The 26,111-nt window shown below is 46.7% G+C and overlaps 1 protein-coding gene across 1 annotated transcript in view; it reads right to left on the reverse strand.

Annotated features, from left to right (window-relative positions):
• The window catches only part of CPPED1 (calcineurin-like phosphoesterase domain containing 1), a 67,972-nt gene extending 42,128 nt beyond the window's left edge, over positions 1-25,844 (reverse strand). Inside the window, exon 1 of the mRNA XM_015422720.1 lies at positions 25,625-25,844. Coding sequence (XP_015278206.1) covers positions 25,625-25,778 — 154 coding nt within the window. The 5' untranslated portion in view covers positions 25,779-25,844. The remainder of the gene's footprint in view (positions 1-25,624) is intronic.
• Between the last annotated feature and the right edge of the window lie 267 nt (positions 25,845-26,111).

Consider the following 26,111-nt stretch of genomic DNA (forward strand, 5'->3'; position numbering starts at 1 on the left):
GGTTCTGGAAGGTGTCATCTTTAAAATCAACGATAGAAGAGAGAAGATAGACTCCACTTTTAAAGCTAAAGAATTTTTGAGACGACAGCTGGGGGAAGAGGAAGAGTCCAAAGAGTAAGAAACGAAGTCTAGTGACTCTGTTACCTTGGGAACGGAAGAGGACTCTGCGGCAGAAAAGGGTGCAGGACCTGCCAGAGTGGTATACGATTTTAGAGACAGAAAGCCAAAGTAAAGGCAGAAGGACTTGGAAAATGGCCTTTTGAAGCGAATAATAAGAAGATGATCGGAGATTTCTCTCATAATAACTAACAAAATAACATATAAATAGTGAACTGTTATAAGCAAGAACTCTACAAGTATATTGTGACATTAACTCTAACAGTACTAACATTTTAACTAACAGTGAAAAGATCTCCTCCTCTTGGGGTTTTAGATTAGTGTGGTTTGCTTTCCTTTCTCCTTAGATGTAGTCCCTTCCCTATTATTTCTTTGTAGTTTTTGTAGTTTTGCAAAATAAAAAAATATCCCACCGGGGATTTATTTTTTAAAAAAAGGAAGACAGGAGGGCCTGGCATAATGTGGTCCATGAGGTCACGAAGAGTTGGACTCAACTGTGCGACTGAACAACAACGTAACTTGCAATGCGGGGGGGGGGGGTTTCCACAGAAATCATTCTGCTGTTAGCATGAAAACTTGGAACATGATTGGGGGGGGGGGGGGGTTTCCACAGAAATCATTCTGCTGTTAGCATGAAAACTTGGAACATGATTCACAACGCAATTACAAGCTATGTGTTTTCTGCTAAATATGAAGTGCCAGCGGATTGGTCTCTGCATGCAGCAGAATGAAACACTGGAGGAGCATTCCCCCCACAGTACACAGATCTTTGCCTCACTCCATTATGACAAAACTGAATTTCATCTGAAAAGTCACTAAAAGCATTTTTTTCCCCTGCTAAAGCTGTAAAAGGAAAAGATAAACTGCAACCAGTGTTCCTTCTAAGCTGAGTTAGTGTGAGCTAGCTCACAGTTTTTTAGCTTTAGCTCATTTTTGTCTTAGCTCAGGAAGGAGGGCTCCAGAGCAAACTAATGTATGCAGTAGCCAAATTGCTTGCTCACAACATTAATGCCAGTAGCTCACAAAGTAGAATTTTTGCGCACAAGACTCCACAGCATAGAGGGATCATTGGCTTGCGGCTGGAGAGTGCAATATCAACCACACCAACTGATTTTAGCAGATTGCAGTTGATAAAATCAGAGCAAAGTAAAATCAGTTTTTCACAGAGTCCTACGGTGGCATTTGCTTCTACAAACCAAGTTCACATGAGGTACAAATGTAAACAGGGAAATCATGCATTCTTCCCTGTCTTGGCCTGATTGGCACAAATTAAATTTTACACTAAACTGGTTGAAATCACGATTGGATTTTACAGCAGCCGGATAATTGCCACAAAACACTTGTGTATTTATTTGCGAGAATGCAATGAATCTGCAAAGCAGATTATTTTCTTGCTTCTATCCCATGGTGTCCGGGATGATTTGACATACTCCACATTAGCAAGCCAACTGGCTTGAATCTATACTGGGGTGGTGGAGGCAGGAAAAGCCTTCGGTTTTCGGACCACTTACTGGAATAATGAGGATTTTCTAAAAACCCTCCAACAGTGAATTTGCACAGCTTGCTCTCACTGTAAAATCACCTGTGTCTTGGAAAAAAACAACTGCATGGTAATGGTGCTTTGGAGGAGGGAGCTTTTCCTTTTTCTCTATGATTCGAGGAAGGGAAAGACTGCCAGTTTTAAAACAAGGGTAAATAGAGAATTACTATAAGGTGGTATTGAGTGGCAGACATCTCAGGAACAATTTACCCACAAATAAGTGTGAAACTAGGGTTCTTAATTCTTTTATTTTCTCTAGATGATGCCGTGTTTTTTTTTTAATCTTTATTACTGTCATCAATGGGGGTAAGCTGAAGCTGTATGCTGTATGCTGGCAGATGTCCACAATCATGCCAGAGGCTAGAGTGGCAGGGAGCCAACAGAAGCAGGGGGCACTGCCTAGCTCCTTTGGACCATTAGGGAAAAGCAGGATCAACTGGCAAGGTCGGGGTCCGCTGAAGCAAATCTCACGTTGATGGGGCTGTGCCCAAAACACATTCACAACATAGTGACTTGGTTTCATGAACAGCTCCCCCAGTCTACATGGGATTTGCACGGGGGCAGCTGATCTGGAGGAGGCTGAGCGGAACAGGCAGAGCAGATGCTGGTACCCACACACTTGCATTTCACAGCTACTAAAGCTGGATGCTGGATCCTAAGGCTGGAGAGAGCACTGAGAAACTTGTACCTAAAACGAGCTTAGAAAATAATTCCAGGATGCTTTCCTCGGTAACACAAGTGTGACATGTTATCAATTCATGCACCTGATCATTTGCAGCCTTGATCCAAGAGCTGGAAGGGGAAGGAAAAAAGCAACACCACACTCTTCCAACACAGTGCCTCATCAGAACACCAGCCACAAAGATAGAAGAATCTCAATTTAGCTGGCAATTCTGCTGAAGATGCAGGAGGCAAAATGCACTGTAACCAGTTTGGTGTAGTGGTTAAGTGCATGGACTCTAATCTGGGAGAACTGGGGTTGATTCCCGATTCCTCCATTTGCACCTGCTGGATGTCCTTGGGCAAGCCATAGTTCTGTCAGAGGTGTTTCTTGAAAAGAGGAGTTTCTGTCACTCAACCCCACCTACCTCACAGGGTGTCTGTTGTGGGGAGGAGGAGAGAAAGGAGTTTATAAACTGCTCTGAGACTCCCAAGTGAAGGGCGGGGTATAAATCCAATCACCATCACCATCCTCCTCCTCTTCTAAGTACACTAATGGTACACTAATGGTAATATATATATTTTACAATAAAACTAACCATACGCAGTAATGTAGGTAAACTATACTCTCGAGGCTGAAGGAGAGCAGTCACGGTATGGTAAATACAATCATAAAGTTATTCCAGGAAAAAAAAAACTGCACTTAAAAAATTATTTCATTTTAGATCTAGAGAAAATCCCTCCCACCGGGGCGATTAGTTCTAAACAAAAAATTCCTCTTCATTAAAGGGTGATCTTTCTGGCATGGGGGTTCCTTTCAAACTGCAGAAGTTTTCATTTGATAAGGCTGGCTGTTTCAGTAAATGTTCCTTTGAGCAATAACCAAAAAGGGAACCTCATCCAGGGACGGCGGCTCAGTGACCTGTTACGTAAAGTGGAAACGTTATCTAGGAGGGTGTTTAAAGTATGAAGCATTATCTTTTATAGTAAGTGTGTCATTTAATGGAAGATAACTTAAAAACATAGTATTGGAAATGCTGCTATTCTATGAATTATTCAGTTCATGAATGCGCAGAGCAGATCAGTGCCCTTGACACAGTTTGTATTTTATGTGTTTATGAAGATGCAGGCACTTCATGCACCAAACCTGCCATCTATACAGCGGCCTAAACTCCAAAATCGCTACAGCAGTTGTTATTAGGGGAGGCCCCATAGCTCAGTGGCAGAGTACCTGCCTTGCACACAGACGGTCCCAGGTGCAAACCCTGGCATCTCCCCTTGGGGGAACCTCAGGCTCCAGGACACAGAGAGACAGGAGTTCCACTCCAAAGCATGACACGTAGCCAGCCTGGCAACTGAGCCAATACTGGCAACATTTCGACCCACTCATTTTTGCAATGTGCAAATCCATTCAGTTGAGTACAGTTTTGTCTAATCTTCCCCCAAGAACCTCAGGGTGGCATACGTGGTTATGCCTTTCTCATTTTAGCCTCACAACAACTTTGTAAGGTAGGCTGGGTCGCAAAAGTGTCACTGGTCCGAGATCATTCCAGTAAGCTTTGTGGCAAGGTGGGGATTTGAAACCTGGCTTCTCAGAGCTAAAAGAAACCATTACTAAACTAGTCTAAAAGAAACCCGATGCCAACTGGCAGTTCACCCCTAAACCTTTGGTTTGGACCATAACCCCATCTCCACGGACCCCTGCACGTCTGGACAGGTTGTATCACCCCGTAACTGACCCCTCTATTCACTTTCAATCACCTCTGCTTTCTTAGTTCTGTATTGCTTGCTCTTTTTGAATGTTTAGTGTGCTTGTGATTAGGGGAATTCTTCAATCAAAACCTATTTAATTTACTCTTAAATCTGGAGTCTTCCTACTGTGCCGGACCTCGGTATACAAATGGTGTGCGGTCCCTGTACCCCTCTGGTCCCCCCTGCCACATAGCTAATTTCCCCAAACAACAAGGCAGACCATTGGTGGTAAAACCACCACTACCTGGGGACAGGCCAGCCTAATTTTTCCCCAGGCTTGAACAAGGATTTAGGGGTCAGTGCTGATAGCTCAGCATGACCCATCCTTTAGAGGTGTTACGTAGTTCTTAGTTTCCCACTGCATCATCTCTGATTAGACCTGTCTTTGTTTCTCCTACACTGCCACTCTTCTGCAGTTGGGAGTGTTCCTTGCACCTTCCGACTGGATTGAATTCTTTGTTTGGAGGCTGTTGCTTGCACAGCTCTCTTTGTAACAATACCCCCATTCTATTGTTTGGAACCTCTGATTTGAAATCATCTCTTTTGCTGAAAACTATTGTCAGTCTTTAAGGTGCCACTGGACTCTTGTTGATTCAGGACCTAATGTGAGAAGCTAACTATTATGTCATACTCGGAAAGCGTGAGGACGCTCGGCGCAGGTGCGGCGGAGCCTGAGGGACGGAGCCAGTGCCGCGCCGATGCGATCAGCACGACGAATGGGCCCGCCGACTCCAAAAGATCTCCCGAGGAGCCTGAAGAGAGCGGAGGGAAGATGCCGACCCGAAGCCAAGAAGCCGAGACGAGCTGAAGACACATCAACTGAATCCCACCGGGTGCCGTTAGGTAGTCCCGCCCCTAATACGATATATATATATATGCCCATAGATAGGGATAATACAAACTATGTAAGCCGCTCAGAGACTCATGGGAAGGGTTCGAGCGGGGTAGAAGTTGAAGGTAAAATTTTAAAAAAATGTCCTTTAACAACCTGTTGGTGTGCTCAGCTGTACGATTTACTCGAAGACCAACAAGACCCCAATGATTTAAATGCCTTGACACTACAAAGGACTACAGTAAATGAAAAGTGAAGGATCTAAAAAGTTAAAAAAAGCAATTGCCACATTGAGAAAAATGTACATCAAAGAGTAGTCCATGTCTACTAGATCACCATTATCTACATGCTTGTTCACTTTCTCAAAGAATTCCAATATTAGGAAAGGGATTGAACATAAAATGGCCAATATTGTAATGCCCCTGCGGTGCAGCCTCATTTGGAAATACTGTGTACAGTTCTCGTCACCGTATCTCAAAAAGGACATAGCAGAGTTGGGAAAAGGACAGAGGAGGGTAACCAAGATGATTAGGGGGTCTAAGCACCTTCCCTATGAGGAAAGGCTGAAGAGTCTGGGACTTTTCAGTTTAGAAAAGAGGCTACTGGGGGGGGCATGACAGAGGTTTATACAATCATGCATGGGGTGGAGAGAGTTGACGAAGAAATTTCCCCCCCTCCCCAAATACTAGAACTTGAGGGTATCCAATGAAGCTGATGGGCAGTAGGTTGAGGACAGACAAAAGGAAATACTACTTTACACAGAGAATGATTAAAATGTGGAATTCGCTGCCAGAGGATGTAGTGATCTCCACAGGAATAAACAGCTTTAAAAGCCATAATGACTGAGGGGAACCTCCACATTCAGAGGCACTAATTTCTGAATCTCAGAGTCAGGAGGCAACATCAGGGGACAGTCTCAGCCTTCCCAGTTTGGTGTAGTGGTTAATAGCGTGGACTCTAATTTGGGAGCACCAGGTTTAATTCCCCACTCCTCCACATGCAGCTGCTGGTGTGACCTTGGGTCAGTCACAAGTTCTTTCTCTCAAGGGCAGTTCTCGAGAGAGCTCTCTCAGCCCCACCTACCTCACAGGGTGTCTGTTGTGGGGGGGGGAGGGAAAGGAGATTGTAAGCCACTCTGAGACTCCTTCAGGTAGTGAAGGGCAGGGTATAAATCCAATCTCTGCTTCTTCTCTCTTGTTGACCATCCAGAGGAGCTGGTTGGTCACTGTGAGAGACAGAATGCTGGACTGGATGGACCACTGGTCTGATCCAGCAGGGCTCTTCTTATGTCCTTATCAGGGGAAGGCCTTGGCCTCTATGCCTTGCTGTTGGCCTCCAGGGGAACTGGTTGGCAACTGTTTGAGACAGGAAGCTAGACTAGATGGACCATTGGCCTGATCCAGCAGGGTTCTTATGTTCTTACCTGAGGGAACAACATTCACTGCAATTCCCTAACATTTGTACCAAACAAGGGGACTTTCTTGGAGATTTTGGTCCTCTGCCTTGGTGATTTTTGGCAAGCCTCAGATCCCCATATGCAATATGGAGGTAACAATGCTGTATTACTGTAATGGCAAATGACTGAGCACTTCGAATACTTGGAAAAAGTATCACATGGAAAACATTACTGCAGGGTCAAATCTTTGAATGGAGCCTACAGGCCTGCCCATTGCTGATAGAGACGGGAAAGTCAAGGGTAAGCTTATCACAAGGAATAAATCCCTTGCAAGTTCACCAACACCGAGATTTGTTATGGCAAGAAGACCCAAATGAGAGGTTATTAAGCCTTTACAACCAACACAGCTAGTTACTGGGAGATGGGGGATATTTTTAAGCACCAGCAGGTTGTTGAGAAGCGGCCATCATTTCTCTGCTTTCACTGCAGCATCCGATTAAAGCGTAACATCCTGCCCGGGGAAGCGCTAATAAGGTGTCAGGCTTGATAACAATCGCTCATGTTTCCCGTTCCTGTCTAGGCCTGGGCAGCACGGCTTACCCCTGACAGCTTTTGGCATAATTTCCTCCATCTGGTTTCTGTTCCTTTAACTATAACTAGTTTTTATGTCTTAAAAAATATCAATTTGTGTCATTTCTACTGACCCGCATCGCATTCATTATAGTTAGCAAATTAAGGGCTTGGAAGTTATTCTGGCAGGTCTGCGAGTGGCGGGCTCACCCCATGAACAGCTCCACAGGCCGGGAAAAGCCAGAAGCACTTGTTTTCCCCCGGAAAGCCAGCTGTGTTAACAGAACGTGGCAATCACCATTAAAAGGCATTTGCTCCACTTTCAGGTTTGAATATTGGAAGTGGGGCCAAGAACTCACACCTGAGCCGTCGAAAGAGAGAGAGCTTTCCTTTTCGCAGCTGGTGCTGTTTGCCAGGTATCCACTGTAACGGAAGGCCTGGCTTCTCCAGGGAGTGCTTCAGTTCTACTAAACTGAACACAGTCACCAAGCAGATACCAGGGCTGCCAGCTCCAGCTCACGAAATTCCTGGATGGAGATTTAGGAACAGTGCCTAGGGAATGCAGAGTTTGGGGAGGCGAAAGAGAGCAGTGGGGATGCGATTCGCAGTCCAACCCTCCAGAGCCGCCCTTTCCACCGGTGGAACTGATCTCTCTAGCCTGGATATCAGCTGTAATTCCAGGAGGAAGCCAGGCCAATCTGGAGGCTGGCAGCCCTAATATGATGCTTCTTGCACCGAGATCACTGAATATATGAAACAGTGTTCCATCACACCAGATCACTGGTCTCGTCTGATTTATCCTGGCCTCCTTGAGAGCCAGTTCAGTATAGTGGTTAAGAGTGGTGGAATCTAATCTGGAGAACCAGGCTTGATTCCCCACGCCTCCACATGCAGCCGCTGGGTGACCTTGGGTCAGTGACAACCTCTCTGAGAGCTGTTCTCTCAGAGCTCTCTCCACCCCACCTACCTCACAGGGTGTCTGTTGTGGGGAGAGGAAGGGAAGGAGATTGTAAACCCCTCTGAGACTCCCAACTGAAGGGCAAAGTATAAATCCAATCTGTTCTTCTTCCTGTGGCTAGCGGTAGTGCTTTAGGGCCAATACCCATTAACCAAGAGCCTTTAAATGGGAGATACTAGGGATTGAACCTAAGACTTTCTGCATGCAAAGCTGGTGTCATACCACTGAGTCGTGTCGTAGGATCTATGAAGCTGGTGTATGCAGAGTCAGACCACTGGACTATCTACGATCAATACTGTCTACCTTGCTTAGCCCTCAGGCAGAAATGGAAGCCCCTCCCCTCCAGGATTGAAGTTTGCCGGCCCTGCAAATGGAGAGGAGGAGCTTATCCCAGGCATAATGAGTCAAGGACTGACCCACTACCGGGACCACTGGAGAATCAGTCTTTCTCCGAATCCAAGATCCTTCATCTGGGATCACTGACCTAGAAGGCCTGTCCTATTGTCTTGTGTACTTTCTACAACCTTAGCAGAGAGTTCACCAGCGAGTCGGGAAAAGTACAGGCCTTTTTTTCCTCTCTGACAGCCAATGAATGAAGTTGAAGAGAAAAAGAATTATTATCCTTTCGTACTTGGATGGGAGACCACCAAGTATAGAGTCAATACACGGAGGCAAGCAATGGCAAATCTTTTGCCTTGAAAACTCTACAGAACTGCCATAAATCAGTTGCGACTTGACAGCACTTTCCATCACCACCAATTACCAGTAAAGTGCAAAATACAGCCTTTTTAATCTTGTTGAAGCAGTTAACGAGCATTTATCTCAGCACACCTGCATATGATTTCACAGAATCATACTGAGAACTAATTACTTATCTGTAGAATCATCACATGATATAATCATAATGATTTTTTAAGATAGTGAATGGCAGTTTGCTTATAAAAAGTGTCACATAGAAGAATTACTCCGGTTTCTATGAATGAAATGTTGAAGAATGTAGGTGAGATTTCTATTCATGTATGTATTTGGTTTCCTAAGCTCTTTAAAGTGTTCTAAGATAATTTGAAATCTGATTAACTTTAAAGCTCATTAATTCAATCATGCTTGAGAAATGGTAGGAGAGCTGGTTTTCTTGCATGCAGTCTTTCACTGACCTTAGGGTTAACTTGTTCTTAAGAACATAAGAACATAAGAGATGCCAATGTTGGATCAGGCCAAAGGCCCATCCAGTCCAACACTCTGTATCACACAGTGGCCAGAAATACCAGTGCCATCAGGAGGTCCACCAGTGGGGCCAGGACATTAGAAGCCCTACTACTGTTGGCCCCCCCAAGCACCAAGATGACAGAGCATCACTTGCCCCAGAGTCCCTATCTATACCTTGTATATAACAAGCCACCCTTGTTACATATATCCAGGGCTATTTTTGGGCCGGAACGCCCTGGAACGGTGTTCCGGCTGGCTTCCGAACCTACCTTGCCCCTGCCCAGGCGCCCGGAGGAAGGGCCGTGGAAGGGACGACAATGAAATGGAGCTACAGATCATAGTTGTATATATAACAAGCCACCCTTGTTACATATATAACCAGGGCTATTTTTGGGCCGGAACGCCCTGGAACGGTGTTCCGGCTGGCTTCCGAACCTACCTTGCCCCTGCCCAGGCGCCCGGAGGAAGGGCCGTGGAAGGGACACCTTTTCCAAGGGAGCCCAGTGTGGCTGCCCCACATCTGGCCAATGATGCAGGCCCAGGAATAGGCCAGCACGACCCCCCCCCCCGCGCCGCTATTTGCTGAGCGTGGTTGTCGGAGGAATTGGCCTGATGGCACCACTTTCCGCTGGGGCAGGAGGAGGGCAATGGAACAATTGTGAGTGCTGGAGCTTTACAGCGGCATCAGGGGGGATGCACCAGGCCCCCTCCATCGCCGGAGTGCTTCTGTGCAGCCACAGCCCGGGCACCTCATCGCTTCTGGGAAAGGGGCAGGGATGTAGCTCGGGGAGGCGCCACCACTGCCATGGAGATGGAGATGGTCTCCTGGCTGGGGCTGTTGCCTGGGCTGCAGACTCTTCCTGACGCTGCGCTTTGCCCAGTAAATCCTCAAGTCGGACTTAATCACAGCCATATAAACTCACATGGTAGTGAGGGACCATGGGATGCAGAAGGTCCCAGGTTCAGCCCTTGGCAAGGCTGCTTAAGAAAGGATCAGGTGATAGGTGACTATGAAAAACCTCTTCCCCGACGAGGGGACATTAGATACTGACCTTGATAGATCAATTGCTTGACTCGGTGTAAGTCAAGTCACTGTCAGTTTCAGCAGCCAATCAGCAATGACGAGGTTAATAGTAATGGTCTACCTTACAGGCTTGTTGTAAGAGTTACAAGTTTAAGTGCTTTGGAGATTCTAAAATTATCAGGTCGTGTTATGTGCTGGTTAGAGCAGTGGATAAGGACTGGGCAGACGAGGCTTCAAATCTGTGAAAGTGACTGGATGATTTTGGGCTAATCTACTTCAGTGTAAGGATGATGTGGAAGGAGACTCATTAATGCTGTCTTGTCTCAAATTCCAGGAAGTGTGTGTTATGGTAATAAAAGTGTTATGGTAATAAAAGCCGGTCGCCAGTTCTCCAGTTTATATTCATGCTACTGTTAAAGCATTCGTGAACATCCTGACCTGTTTTTTGAATGTGCATTAAAGGGGAAAGGTTGTTTGTGAGATTTCTGCTTCTCAGGCAGCTATTAAAGGCACAGGTGGTCATTTTCTTCTGGTACCTTCCAGGATTCAGTCTAAATGTTTGAAACCCTGTTCTCTTCTTAATGCAGACAGCAGGTACTTCCCATTATTTCTAACTATATGTGTGTGGTACTGTTGTCAGTGGCTCCTGGCAGTTGTACTCAGCTTAAAAGAGACTGTCCTGTGAGAGCTGTGCAGTCTACATGTTTGGCATTGCCATAATCAGAGGAGTCAGGTGTGAGTGTGCGAGACACCTCCCCTCTTTTCCCCCAGTTTCTGCATTCCTGGTGGGATTCTACAGAATACTAGCTGTGTTAGTCAGTGCAGAAAAGAAAAAGACAAAACACCCCAAAACCCAAACTAGAATCTTGTTGCACCTTATAAATTAGCTAATGCACTGTGGCATAAACTTTGTGGACTAGAGCATCTGGAGAAATGGGCTATAGTTTATGGGAGCTCATACCAAAGTTATCAGGTGTACCCACTCAGCAGAGTTGAGGACGCTTATTTCAAAAAGCTTATTGAGAATGAAGTTTTGGCTATAACGATTTCAAAAAGCTACCAATAAGTGCGAGGGAGGACACTTTTGCTTCAACACATCATTGCCAAAAAAATACCTGATCTGCTTACTTATTTTGGTGGATGGCAGTGAAAGAAATGGAGTTTTAAAAAAGACTGAACCAGTGAATCTGTTCTGTTCCCTAAGTAAAGCCTACAGATTTTACCCTAATACAATGTAAGACTAGTATTTTGCACTGCTGTAGCTACTTCCAAATTGTTAGTGAGCAAAACTTGGATATCTTATATGAACAGCATATCCATTTTCCAGCATCCTGATTTTACAACTGTTGTCACATCTGTTAAGCTTACCTTATAATTACTGAGGAAAGGTTATGCCAACCTTATGTAAAAATCCTTGAAACTGAAACCACAGTCTGCAAGCACATGCATACCTACATGAGAATAACCTACATGAGAGTAACTTCCATAGTACACAGTGGGGTTTACTTTTGAGTAAAACTGCACAGAATTGGGTTGCGTGTGCCAGAATTATTTAAACATCTGTACTGCCCTCCCTGTGAGCGTACTTTGCTGCAATAATATACAACCTATTGTGTCATTTATTGTTAAACCTGATCTCTGTAGTTGGGAGCTCAATTGTAATTCTAGAAGATCTCCAGACCCAAGCTGTAGGTTGGCAACCCTAAAAATTCATATTCAGCGTACTAGTTCTGCAGGAAGGCAAGCTGATTTCCATAGGAACCTTTAGGAATTTATTAATTGATTCCAATCCAATGTGGGAATAATTGTTGGACATAATAATACCAATTATTAAAAGTATGGCACTTGAGTTTAAAAAAAAATGTTTTTATTGGTTTTATCAAAGCCGTTTTGACAACAAACAAGGTAAACAGAATAAGAAGCAAAATGTGAGTGTGGCTGGATGACCACACTTCTGGTAACATGGGATGTGGCCTAATATGCTAATGAGCTGCGCTGTCAGGGTGTGGCCTAATATGCTAATGAGTTTCTGCTGGGCTTTTTTACAAAAAGAGTCCTGGGTAAGTAGGTCCCCGACCATATAGGGCTTTAAAGGTAAGAACCAGCACCTTGAACCATATCCGGTATGCTATAGGCAGCCAGTGCAGTGCTTTTTGGGCGGGCTGGATATGTTCCCGCACAGGAAGACACAGCAACAGCCTTGCCACTGCATTCTGCACCAGCTGCAGCTTCCAGATTTGGGACAAGGGCAGCCCCATGTAGAGAGCATTGCAGTAATCCAATCTCGAGGGGACCATTGCATGGATCACTGTTGCCAGGTCATTGCGTTCAAGGACTTGGCCATCTCACTATTCACCCCCTCCCCCAATTCCAGGTAATTTATGAACAAGTTGAAAAGCACCAGTCTTTTGACGAGATTTGATCCTCTTGACTTCCTTTCAACTTCCTCATCTTTAGAGAAGTTTCCTCTTTTGAAGTCAAATATAAACATGTTAAAGTTCTTTGGCACTTTTCCACATACATGTAATTTGTTGCCATTGTGATCACTGTTTCAAGTTGGTCCAGTGATCTCCACATCTCAGACTAGATACTAGACAGGATTAAGTCCAGGGTTGCCTCCCCTCTGGTTGGTTCCAAAACCAGCTGTTCTAGAGCAGTCAGGGGATCTAGAAATGTTATCTCTTTGGTGGACTGGAACACACATATGTAGTCAATATGAGGGTAGTTAAAGTTGCCTATTATTATAATTATATTGTAACTCTCTCTTCTTTAGATAACTCCCTGATTTCATTTTCCATCCCAAGATCATCCTGAGCATTTTGGACAGGAAGCTGATACCGGCTACAAGCATGGACGGCTTCAAAAGGGAATTAGATAAGTATATGGAGCAGAGGTCCATCAGTGGCTATTAGCCACAAGGTATAGATAGGGGCTCTGGGGCAAGTGATGCTCTGTCTTCTTGGTGCTTGGGGGGGGGGTCAACAGTGGGAGGGCTTCTAATGTCCTGGCCCCACTGATGGACCTCCTGATGGCACTGGTATTTCTGGCCACTGTGTGACACAGAGTGTTGGACTGGATGGGCCTTTGGCCTGATCCAACATTGGCGTCTCTGCACTTTCCTCCACCACCACCAATCTGTTTTATGAACTCATGTTGATTTTATTTTGTCAATAGGAACCTTTAGGAATTGATTCCAATCCAGTGTGGGAATAATTGTTGGGCATAAGATATTGGTTCAGGCAAGATTTTGTATAGATGGAACAGAAATCCTTTCACCCCCATCCCACAATGCAGCACCTTGTTCCATCCTTTTTTCCCCTCTCTGTCTGGATGTGGAATGGTATGGTTTAGATTAATTATTAAAAGTAATTAATTGGAAACTTTAAAAAAATGTTTTAAAAAAATGTTTTTATTGGTTTTTGACAACAAACAAGCTCACACCTTGAATAAAACTTTGTTGGTCTTAAAGGTGCCACTGGACTCTAACTTTGTTCTATTGCCTGAAAAAAAGAGTGTGTTGTATTTTTCCAATAAAGATTATTAGCTCACTGGGAGTTCTGCCTAGTTTGCTGGTACCCCTTTATCAGGTCTTATCTGCATAGATCCTTTGAAGTCTCTGATGCTGCCTAGCTTGTAAGGATAACTCTAGTCTGGAGACCAACTGGAATTCTGGGAGCTTTCCAGGCTCCACCTGGAGGTTGGCAACCCTATCCATCATTGAGCCCTGCCCCCCCCCTTCTCTCTATGTCAAAACAGTCTGTCTAGATGGGCAATGGCTGTCAAAGGAGTGGGGCTACTTAAGAGTCTTGCATGGCAACCTCCCACCTTGGCTCAAACATAGTTATGTTTGTCTGGCATGATGGCGGCAAGAAAGAATGCCAAGTTCTCAAGTTTTAACTGTTGAAAACAGGGCCACAATTCACATGCCCTCCGGATGGTTGTCCCACTGTCTTCCCACACTATAACTTGCTCCAAGCTCTGCACCAGCTACTGTGTCAACTCTGCAATAGCATAAAGGTAAAGGTAAAGGTTCCCTTGCTCGAAAGCCAGTCGAGTCCGACGCTAGGGTTGCGGTGCTCATCTCCGTTTCAAAGCCGAAGAGCCAGCGCTGTCCGAAGACATTTCCGTGGTCATTTGGCCGGCATGACTAAACACCAAGGCGCACGGAACGCTGTTACCTTCCCACCGAAGTGGTACCTATTTATCTACTTGCAATTTCTTGCTTTCGAACTGCTAGGTTGGCAGGAGCTGGAACTAGAGACGGGAGCTCACTCCGTCATGCGGCACACTCGGGTCTCGAACTGCTGAACTACTGACCTTCCACAGCCCGCAGTTCAGCGTCTTAACCACTTGAGCCACTGCAGTCTCCCTGCAATAGCATACCTTCGGCTAAATTAAAGACACTTCTGCGAAGTTAAAAACATAGTAGAAAAAATGTTTGTCCTACAACCATCAATAATTCACAGGCATGTAAGATATCAAGACGCACTGTGTACTTGGCACCTTAATGTGCCTGGGTTATATCCTATGAACAGCCCTACTTTCCCCAAACATCCCCCCCCTACAATCCCTATAAAATCAAGGCCAGGGGCGGGGAGGGGGGGATCAGCTGAAATTGCCCCCATCTCCCACTGACACAAGGAGCATGGCAAAGCAAGTTTTCCATTCATGCAAGAGAGAGATGATTTCACCCAGTCCTTTCCACCTTGCTGCAGACTCCATTCATATGCCTGAGAGTGCAAAACGCTTTCTGCACCTCCAGTGCTTCAGTAGCAATATGAGAATGTACCCTCTTTTACGCCTTGCATGACCAGTGACCCTCTTTCCCATTTGCCAACAAATTTGAGAAGCCCAGATCTAAAGCTGTTCTGGCAGAAGCCTGACCTCCGGCGTCCATTAGCACATCGAGACAGTCCTGTTCTCCCGGTCTTTTCAAACACGCGCGTTCTCTCTCTTTTGGAGATCCCATCTCACTCAGCCATTAGCAACTTCAACAAATCATTCACCTGGCAACAAACAAACAAGGCCACGGCGTGCACTTGTATTCATACTTAAATCTGCCAGTACATAAAGCAGGAGCAATTTGTAAAGAATAATGAAGTGCCTGTCCTAAAGGGCATGTCTTGCATTAGGCCTTCCAAGACAACATCTGTGTTGGAAGACATACAGCATTGCTGACAACCCATCAGAAAAGTCCAGTGTCAGTCTTCGGGTGATTCTCACATTACATGAGCCAAGAGGGGCCTTTTCAGCAGTGGTACCTCATTTATGGCATCTCTGATTCAAGAGGTACCTGGGTACCAGTTGGAGCCCTTTTTATTCATCACGGGGTTTCAGCAGAGACTTCTGCCGCTATCGTGGGTTTTTATCTGATCTTGATCCGAATCCCCTGGCTACTTCTCCTCTTGCTTTTGTTCTTGTTGTCTTTATTAATTCTTATCCTTAGTTTAGCTTGTAGTTTTGGAGGCTTTTTTTTGATAAGTGAAACAGAGGATTAAGAATCCTAAATAAAAATAAAAAGTACAGCCTCTGCTACTGATGGGCTAGCTAACAAAAGACCCTGCGTTCCATGGCAGAAAGCCTGCTTGGTGTGCACAAGGTCTCTGGCATGTCCAGGAAAAGGATTTTGAGAAGCAAGTGTTGGAAAAAGCTCATTAAAAAACTTAGCTTCCTACAGTATAACTTTTCCTCTCTTAGCAGGGGAAGGACCCCCCTGCAGCCTCACTGCAGATGGGTGAATTGGTCATTTAGTTCACTGGGAGACTTCCCAGTGGGACACTGCCCAGGGGGTCAAAAGCAAACTGAGCACTTCAAAACTGTACAGGATTTCTTCTGACTGAAATCAATATTTGAATGTATTTTACATTAAGTGTGTTTCACATTGCAGCCACTAGGGGCACATGGCACGGAGAGCAAAGAAGCAGCCCTGGGACTTCTGCTGCTCTTTGTAGTGCTCTTTGAAGCTCCCACAATGGCTGCCAACCTGGGGCTTAGGAAAACCCTCGTCGACCACAAGCTGCTGTCAAGGCCACCAACCTACTCTGGGGCAAGGCGGGACCCTCAAGCACAGCTAATGGGGCTACAGGAGGCTGTCTCCAGCTGCACCAAACAGCCCCATCACCAGCTCAGCTCCTGAGCCCTCTTTCCTCTTGTCTGGTCTGACGCCTCCTTTTTTGGGGCACCTTCTGAACACATCTGTTGTCAGAGGCAGAATTTACAGTTTGAACAGAAAAGTGCCTAGCGCTAAGCACAGCCCATCAGAATTTACAGTTTGAACAGAAAAGTGCAAACTAGCCCTGCCTAGGGCTAAGCACAGCCCATGGTTTCCCTCTTTCTTTTTATTCCCACCCAGCCCAACCAGATCTCGCCCTTCTATCTTCTTCCATTCTCTCCTTCTTTCCCACCCTTTTCTCATTCATTTTGCCCTTTTCCTTTCATGATCTGCCTTCATTTCTCCCCACCACCGCCACCACCTTCAAATGCTTCTGCGCGTATCTCCCTACCTTTATTTTCCACTCTTGGTCTCACTCATTCTCATCCTTATCCTAGCAGGGGAGTTAAAACATACTTAAGAGGGATTAATAAAAAACTGTTAAGTGTTATGTGGCCACGATTGCGTCTGCGAGTTCATGCCCAGCCCGGATTGCCTGGAGGCATGGGCTGGGGTGTCACCGATAAGCCAATGACACACCCAGCTCTATCTGATGTTGGGTGGCCAGTCTGACTCTAGTCCGGAAGATCTGGACCTGACGTTAAAAGCCGTGGCTGGATGGCTTAGACTGAGCCAACTGAAATTAAATCCAACGAAGACGGAGGTCCTGTGGTCTGGGGACTCCCCGATAAGCCAATGGCTGGATGGCTTAGACTGAGCCAACTGAAATTAAATCCAACGAAGACAGAGGTCCTGTGGTCTAGGGACTCCTGACCTTCAATGGGGCTCCGCTGGTGCCAGTGCCGGAGGTTAGGAGCTTGGGAGTGCTCCTGGATGCCTTCTTAACAATGGAGGCCCAGGTAGCAGCCACTGCCAAGTCAGCCTTTTACCACCTTCAGCTGATTAGGCAGTTGGTTCCCTTCCTCGAACGCAATGACCTAGCAACAGTGATCCACGCGATGGTCACCTCAAGACTAGACTACTGTAACTCTCTCTACATGGGGCTGCCCTTGGTGCAAATCTGAAAGCTACAGCTAGTGCAAAGCGCTGTGGCCAGGCTTTTGATGGGTCTTCCCATGCAGGAGGACATCCAACCCGTGCTAAAGGCATTGCACTGGCTGCCAATAGCATACCGAATTCGCTTCAAGGTACTGGTTCTTACCTTTAAAGCCCTATACTGTCAGGGACCAGCATACCTGAGGGACCGCCTTTCTCCACATGTTCCCCAGAGAGCACTGCGTTCAGGGCTTCAAAATCATTTGGCTCTCCCTGTCCTAAAGAGGCCAGGCTGGCCTCAACCAGGTCCAGGTCCTTCTCAGTAGCAGCTCCATACTGGTGGAATGAGCTCCCGGAAGACATTAGGGCCCTGTGGGACCTCTCACAGTTCCACATGGCCTGCAAGATGGAGCTCTTCCACCAGGCTTTTAATTAGGAGCCACATATAACAATTGTACTGTGTTTAGGCCTGTCCCCTGGACGTTCCATCAGCAGCCTGTGCCCACCAGCAAAACCAGAGGATATGCTGAATTCCAACACTGACCATTCCCTTTTGACAAACCAACATGTCCTGCTGCGACCGCTACATAATTTTATAATGTTATTATCCTTATTCTATTTTCAAGAGGTTTTTTTGTGTGTGCGCGGATACTTATTTCCACCAACAGGGGGCTCACTGTCTCCCAACAGCTTTTCCTACATAGTCAGTAGACTTCCTGGGTTTGTAGAAAAATCCAAAAACTAAAAAAATCCCTTCAGGGACGGCTGAATTCCCCCCAAGACCTTTTGAAATGGCCTCTGCAGGGATCTGCTTCAGGCATCAATGGTGAGAGATTAGAATGTTGGGGGGGGGGCTTCTAGCAGATCACGCGAAGTGATGGTACCGCTTTAGACTGCTCTGGTTAGACCTCACCTAGAGTCAGGGCTGGCTCTCCCGCTAGGCCAACTAGGCACTCACCTAGAGCGGGAGGCCCTGGATGGGGCGGCAGGCCCTGGACGGGGGCACTGAAGTTCGCTTCCCCCTGCCAAAAGCCAGCGGCGATGCCTGAGGCTCCCCTCCGCGTCGTTCCCGCCTGCCCGGACCCTCTCCAGCGACCCATGGCTGGCAGGGAAAGGCGCCAGCAGAGTGGGCGCATAAAGAGGGGAGTCCGCGCCAGGGCCACGCTTGCCGCCACCTGCTGGGGGAGCCAAGGCTGCCGGAGGTGCTGCAGGTACCGCCAGGCAGGAGGTAAGCGCGCCCTGCAGAAAGAAAGCGCCGCGGCCTCAAGTTTGTGCACAGGGGAGGGGAGGATTGTGTGAATGATTCTCGGTGGAAGCGGTGGAGAGATTGCGGTCTCCAGGAACCAAGCGTCGGCGGTGTTTCGCCTCCCTCTCCCCGGGGGCAGCCTGCCGTTTGCATGGGCCCCGGAGGGGACTGCCGTCACCCGCATTTCCCAGAGGGTAGCTGGCGGTGGAACTCCAGGTTCCGGGAATGATCCACACAATCCTCCCCCCCAGTGCACAAACTTGAGGCCACGGTGCTTTCTTTCTGCCGGCGCCTGAGCCAGCCAACCCTCCGCCTCGGTGTGCCCCGGGACTACGCGCCGGCAGAAAGTGCCGCGGCCTCAAGTTTGCGCACTGGGGGGGGGAGGATTGTGTGAACCCACTCCATCGTGGCTTTAGCACAGCAGAACAACCTTGCCTGCAGCAGTCAAGCAATACACTGCTGCCTCTCCAGTCCGCCACTGTGGGTTTTCCTCTGCACCCCCATCCCACCCCAGGGGGCCTTGCAGTGAGGACACACTAACTCGGAGGTTACCAGCTCTGTCCTTTATACAGTTTCTATCTCCAGTACCTGGTGTTATGTTGTATGGCACACGTGGCTCGGCCGGACAAAGAGGCATTTATGTCAAATCTGCCCCTCGTAACAAATGAGACTGACGCCTCTGATCTAAACCTTGTGCTGCCAAAGTTTTCTGGGGGTAGGAAATCACCAGTATTTCCAGTTAACACTCAGCACAGCAAGCGTCTCTTGTCAAATGCTCGATTAAGGTTCCACAATAGGAGATTCTAACCATTCTTGGTATACATGATCACATGCATGCACACAAAGCTAGAAGCAAGCGTCTCATCCTAATAGAAATAATAATCCAAGGACAAGCCACTTTTAATCACCATCTTTACTGACAGAGCCTTTGCTGCTGATTACTCGGTGCTTTTAATGGCCCGTAATGGACGCCAAGCGCTTGGCTTGATTGCATCCCAGTTTAGCTGATAAGGATGCTATTTATCAGCCCAAGCTGCTAGAAGCCCAAGACTTTGCCACGTTCAAAGGCCATGACATCAGAGCAGCTCCAACAGCTGTGCTTTGCTGCATACATTCTGGATTCAAATGGGTAAATATATATCTTTCCTGGGGGGTGGGGGGGAAGATGGGTTTGATTTTGGTTATTTTGTTTCTTTTAATTCTCACTCCAGTGCCTGTGTGGTTTTGTTTTACAGGGGTCAGGGTCCCACAGACAAGATGCTCAACTTATCCTCACTGCCGAAACACCCTTTGCTCCAGGCCCAGTCCTTGTTGCTGCCCAGAGGGAGCGGAGGAGGCAAGCATGTGCTGATCTGTCCTCATTACTGTCACAGCTGATTTGCCCAGGAGGAAGAAACAGACAAGATGCATGATCTTCATCTCGATTCATCCATAAAAGGAAAACTGTTGGCTTGCACAATTTGCCTTAGGGTCAGGCACCGACAAGACCAGAAAAGCTGTCAATGGACGCTATGCCACAAGTGAAAATGATATCAGAATATATTAAATATCAATATCTTATCAACAATACAGGAAAGTGCAAAAAGGGGTCCAAAAGTAGCTGCAGTTGACAAAGTTCTCCGGAATAGCGTTTCGTTTCGTGAGGACTTCCTCTGAACCAACAACTGTGTCTTCTATTGTTGGTTCCTCATTAAGTATCTGACATGATAGCAATAGCTTCACAGAAGTCATATCCTTAACTCTCGAGTTTAAACATAGTCAATTCGAAGCAGGCAGGCTAAACAGAGGAGGATAGAACTTCTGTGAAGCTATAGTTATGATGTCAGTATACTTAAAAAGTAAAGGTAAAGGTTCCCTTGCTCGAAAGCCAGTCGAATCCGACTCTAGGGTTACGGTGCTCATCTCCGTTTCGAAGCACGGAACGCTGTTACCTTCCCACCGAAGTGGTACCTATTTATCTACTTGCAATTTCTTGCTTTTGAACTGCTAGGTTGGCAGGAGCTGGAAGTAGAGATGGGAGCTCACTCCATCATGCGGCACACTCGGGGCTCGAACTGCTGAACTACTGACCTTCCAAAGCCTGCAGTTCAGCGTCTTAACCACTTGAGCCACCGCAGCTCCATCAGTATACTTAATGAGGAACAAACAATAGAAGACGCAATTGTTGGTGTGGTTCTGTTCCCACCGCCACCCCCAGTGACCCAGAAGATGACAAAAAACCTCCAGGATCCCTGGCCAAACTGGCCTGGAGAAAAATTGCTCCCTCGCCCCAAACTAGATTATTTGCAAAGAATTCTATTTTGAGTTCAACACACTTTTACAACAAAAAGAATATACTAGTTCAACCACAAGGCCTCCTGCATATAAGACAGTTATTCACAGATGATAGTTATTCAGATCCTTAGAACAACAATATGGCAGTATTGACAGACTAGCTCCCATTCTCCTTTGACAGCTTCTTTAATCAGGTCATTTTCTTCATTGCAATCAGTGGCTGAATTATTTTTGTACCCTCTCGTTGCTTCTTTCTAATTTTGGAAAGCCCGTTAACAAAGAACGGCATTTAAAACAAATGCTACTAATGGCAAAAATAAGACTCAAAACACAAGAAGCGCAACCTGAAAGTTACAGATATCGAACTCCACCCTAACCCACAACAAAGAAAAACAAAAACACCAATAACAGAACTTAAAATTCCATCTCATTACGTGCAACAAGGCCTTATATCTAACATACATAAATATACATACTGCACTTGCCAACAGTGCAAATCTATGCCGAATTATCACTATCTGAGGCCTCCAAAATCAGTGAGCTTAGCCTGGAACAATTCTACGCAACAATGGAATATTATCTGAATTGGATATACAAAGCCAAATGGGAAGACAGGGCTCTCAGTTAACCTCTCTAATTCTTGGCTCAAAAGCATGCTGGATTACATTCATATTTCCTCTTTAGCTGCTGGCTCAATGGACGATAACGACGAAGATCTACCTAGATGGTGTGGCACTGTTTTCCGGTTAAATGCAGTCTTGGGGAGCCCGTTCTTTTCCTGATCTCTTCGACCCCCTGGCCAGATTGCTTTAATCAGCAATGTACTGGCATTGTTTTTTAAATGCAAAGGTTACTTGCATGATGCCTGCACAAAACTTTTCTGAGGAACTCAGGAGGTTGGGGGAAAAGAAGATTCTCAAAGGAAGAACCTTGTTAAACTGCCACATTCCACACTCTCTTGACGTTCTCATGCACTCTTGACGTTACTCCTCTCAGGAGCAGCTGAGCCCCAACCAGGGTCCAGGGAGACACCGGCCTGATTTCTCATTTGTAAATGGGAGCAGTGCCCGAAGGAAGTCAAGCACGAGAGAATCATGTGTGGCTGCCTCCTCCAGGGCCCCTTCCAAATCAGCCCAGAGCACTCTGAAACAGCGCAGCTCCTGTTCTCCCTCCTTTTATACCTGCTAGCGCTAACAGGGTTAAAAGGAGTGCACAAAGTCATACTCCCCTCCCTTCAGAAAAGCCTCAGTTGCAAGGGAAGGGGAGAGAAGGTAACTGCAAGAGGAGGAGAAATGAGCTGCAATGCAGGAGCACAGGCACACCCCAAGCCCAAGGATCCAAAAGCACTGGCGGGTGGCCCTGCTCCTTTCCCAGCTGCCTTCTGTCTCTGCTCTGACTCGAGTATGCAGCTTACAAAAGGCCATTCTATCCGTGAATCATTATTTCTACCCGACATGCAAAGATTTTTGGACCCACAGCACATTAAGTGGCAATGCAGGAGGATATGTTAGGGAAGCCCGGCAGAAAGTGCAGGATTTTACCTCAAGCATTGCTCAGAGCAGGGGTCATTTCGTAGAAAAAGAGGTGCAGGAGCTCATTAGCATAACTCATTTGCATATGCCACACCCCCTGACATCACCGGAAGTGTGTCTGAAGGCAACACCCACCGCTCAGGCTCCACTGGACTGTTTTGGATTGCTAGCTGTTGGGGGGGGGTGCAGATCTGTCCTCACAGAGGAGGGAGAGCTTGTAGCTGAATAAAACTTAAAGGTGCCACTGGACTGTTTTGGGCCAGGGGGGCTCTGCAACTTATCTGGCTGCTTCTTGCTCTGACTGATGGCTTCTGGGAACAGGGGGTGGAGCTTGTTGCATGTGCCCGCCCCCTGGGCACTTTACTGCCGGAGCTCCGCTCCTGTGCGCTCCTGCAGGAAATGACCCCTGGCTCAGAGGGATGCAACGAGGTCAATACTACACCAATGTCCCCCAAGTGCATTTTGATCTCACCTTTCCTCCTAGGGAGCTCACAGCAGTGTCCATCGTACTCCCTACAGATTCTACCATCACGGCAACAATATGGTGTGGTGGGCCCTCGAAGCAATGGATAAAGAGTGGACCTGGCCCAAAGTGGCGCAAGGAACATCACGGAAGTGTGGGGATTGGAGCCCACGTGTGGGGGAACATGACCTGGATAGACTAGGCTAGCTCGACCTCGTCGGATCTCAGAAGCTAAGCCGGGTCAGCCGTGGCTAGTATTTGGAAGGGTGACCTCCAAGGAATAGCAGGACTGTGATTCAGGGGCAGGAAACAGCAAACCACCTCTGAATTACCTAAAAAACAAGTCTAACTCACCACCTAGTGGTGCATAATACTAAAGAGCTAGAACTTCCAACTGCTAGACAATCTTAAGATCTCCTAGCTATACTACACACAGTGCCCAAGAATAACAATAGCAACAAGAATAACAATGTCAGACTAGATCTGGGAGGTAAAGGTTTCCCTTGCTCGAAAGCTAGTTGAATCCAACTCTAGGGGGCAGTGCTCATCTCCGTCTAGAACTTCCAACTGCTAGACAATCTTAGGATCCCCGAGCTATACAATGCCCAAGAATAACAACAACAACAATAATAACAATGTCAGACTAGATCTGGGAGGTAAAGGTTTCCCTTGCTCGAAAGCTAGTTGAATCCAACTCTAGGGGGCAGTGCTCATCTCCGTTTCCAAGCCGAAGAGCCAGCGCTGTCCAAAGACGTTTCTGTGGTCACGTGACCGGCATGACTAAACGCCCAGGCGCACGGAACACTGTTACCTTCCCACCGAGGTGGTACGTATTTATCTACTTGCAATTTCTTGCTTTCGAACTGCTAGGTTGGCTGGAGCTGGGGCCAGAGACGGGAGCTCACGCCATCTTGCGGCACTCGGGTCTCGAACTGCCGAACTACAGACCTTCCAGTCTGCAGCTCAGCGCCTTAACCTCTGAGCCACCACAGCCCCAGGTTCAAATCCCCATTCTGCCACATGGAAGTTTGCTGGGTGATCGTGAGCCAGTTGCACCCTCTGTCTAACCTACCCTACAGGGGTGTAGTGAGGATAAAATGGAGACGAGAACAACGTAAGCTGCTCTGGGTCCCCTGTGGGGCAGGTTGGGCTGAAAGGCATTGGCCCAAGATCACCATGGCATTCCCAATCAGGATGTGCAGTGCGGAAACCCAGGAACAAACCCAAGAGAAGCGGCACTTCAGGAACAGGAGAAGGGAAAGGCAGGACTGGGCCCCGAGAGCACTTAAAGGGCAGGAAGGGGGCAAAAACGGCCTCAGGAGCAGAGATGTAAAATTTCCGGAAATTTTGAAGCTCGGGAAAAAAACGTTTTTCCCCCCGTTTTTTTTCCCGGGAAAAAACGGAAATTTTCGGAAAAATTGGGAAAAATGCTGCATTAGCATTTATTTTGTGTTTTCTAGATTGAAAGTCACTCTGTTGCTTTAGGAACATAAAATATGACTATGGACATTTTTACTTGGCATGAAATTATCACAACTAGCATATTAAAAATATAGTGTACCCAAACAATTATTACAAACAGAATACCCACCCACATGCAAAAACAAAACTGAAACCTTTTTATTTTCTTCTGACAATCGCACCTCCTAAAGGAAGAAATGCATCTTGTTCTTGCATTGGAGAGTTCAGTTTGTAACCTAGGACTTGCTTGTCCTCAGTGCACAGAAATTAGATCAATCTGATACCATTATATATTTTAGAAATGATTTGGAAAATATTTGAACACCTTGTCTTAAAATATTTTATCATCATGTTAAAATAAAACGTTCCATAATCAATTTTTTCCCCTTTTCTTTTCTTTTTTCAATTTTTTGCATTTTTTCGGAAAAAAACAAAAAGGCTTCTGGGAAAAAACGGGTTTTTTCCGAATTTTTTCCGGGGTTTTTTCCAGGCCTTCGCATCTCTACTCAGGAGTAGAGACCTCCTGAAGAGTAAAGTCAAGTGACCCAGGGAGTGGGAGTAGCAGGAAGGAGGGGAACAAAAGTCCAGAGCAGAGGATGAGAGACAGCTGGCAGAGGAGGACAGGAAGCCTGGCAAGTGGCAAGGCCCGGGGCCCTCGCCTGGACCAGGCAGTCAGCATTCCTGGCCGGGACAGCAGCTTATCTGCCTCCAAGCCTAACTCTGTCATGAGGATGCAGTTGCTACGGGCATTAAGGGATCCTGTGAGCAGCAGAAGGCCCTTGACAACAACAGGTGGAGGCCATAAGGGGCAGGTGGGACTCCAGGCTGCAATACCTGGGACTCAGCTATTGAAAATGAGCCATACAATAAACTCATGGTTCTCAACCAGTGGGAAACAGGGTTTTCATAACCATCACTCAGAATTCACTCTCCTACAATCCTCATGGTCGGGTGTAATGGCAAGTGTGACATGCCGTCTCCTGCCGGCCCTACCTGCTACAGATTATCCATGTGATCTTTGGGCACACTACTGGTGATAAGAGAATGCCTGTAAACATACAAGTGTCCTCCCAACAAAAAAGTGAGCTACTTGTTTTTATCATGGTGGAACTCAGGTTCTCTGACAGAGCAATTGGTGGAATGTAACATACAAAAGGTTGAGAACAGCTGCAATAAACCATCAGGGTTATACGGACAACCTTAACTGTCCTCCTGCTATCTGCCTTTTATTGGAGAGGTTGTAAAACTGATGGAGAGCCTGGCTCGAGAAGCGGCCCTGGAGGGTTCAACAGTCACCCAGCAAGCTTCCATGGGACAGTGAAACAAAAGGCAGGGATTATTTTGAATTATTCCCAAAAAGACAACCTGTGCAAACATGCTTGGGGAGCTGCATAGTGCTCCAGAGCTTTCCAGTCCTGTGCCAGCCCAAAAGTTCCACCTAGTTACCTGGCATGCCGTGTACGAGATCGCCACAGATCACAAAGAACTTGGGCTTGGGGCTCAGCTGGTTGATGGCTTGCACCGCTTGCTTCATGAGCGTAAGCTCTTGGTCCCATTCATCACCTCCGCTGCTGCAGTCACCAATAGCGTAGGCTTTCATGAGCCCAAACTGAGGGTCCGCTCCCTGGATGAAGTAGAATGGGGCCTTCCATTCCTTTTCCACCTCTAAACGTGATGGGGAGGAAAGAAAAAGAAAAAGACTCGTCTTAACGGAATTTAAAAGGCATCAACATTCACATTGCCCATGGAGACTGGTTCATGCAGGTAGCTGTGTTAGTCTGTCATTGCAGAACAAAATTCAAGTCCGGTAGTACCTGAAAAACCACCACAATTTCCCAGGATATAAGGTTTCGTGAGTCAAAGCTCCCTTCTTCAGATACAAATGAGAATGAAGATCCGTCAGCCCTTATACCCAAGTCAGAATGTGGGAGGG

The sequence above is a fragment of the Gekko japonicus genome, unplaced genomic scaffold (genome assembly GCF_001447785.1).
Source record: "Gekko japonicus isolate JY-2015 unplaced genomic scaffold, Gekko_japonicus_V1.1 scaffold2789, whole genome shotgun sequence".
In the NCBI taxonomy this organism is placed as follows: domain Eukaryota; kingdom Metazoa; phylum Chordata; class Lepidosauria; order Squamata; family Gekkonidae; genus Gekko; species Gekko japonicus.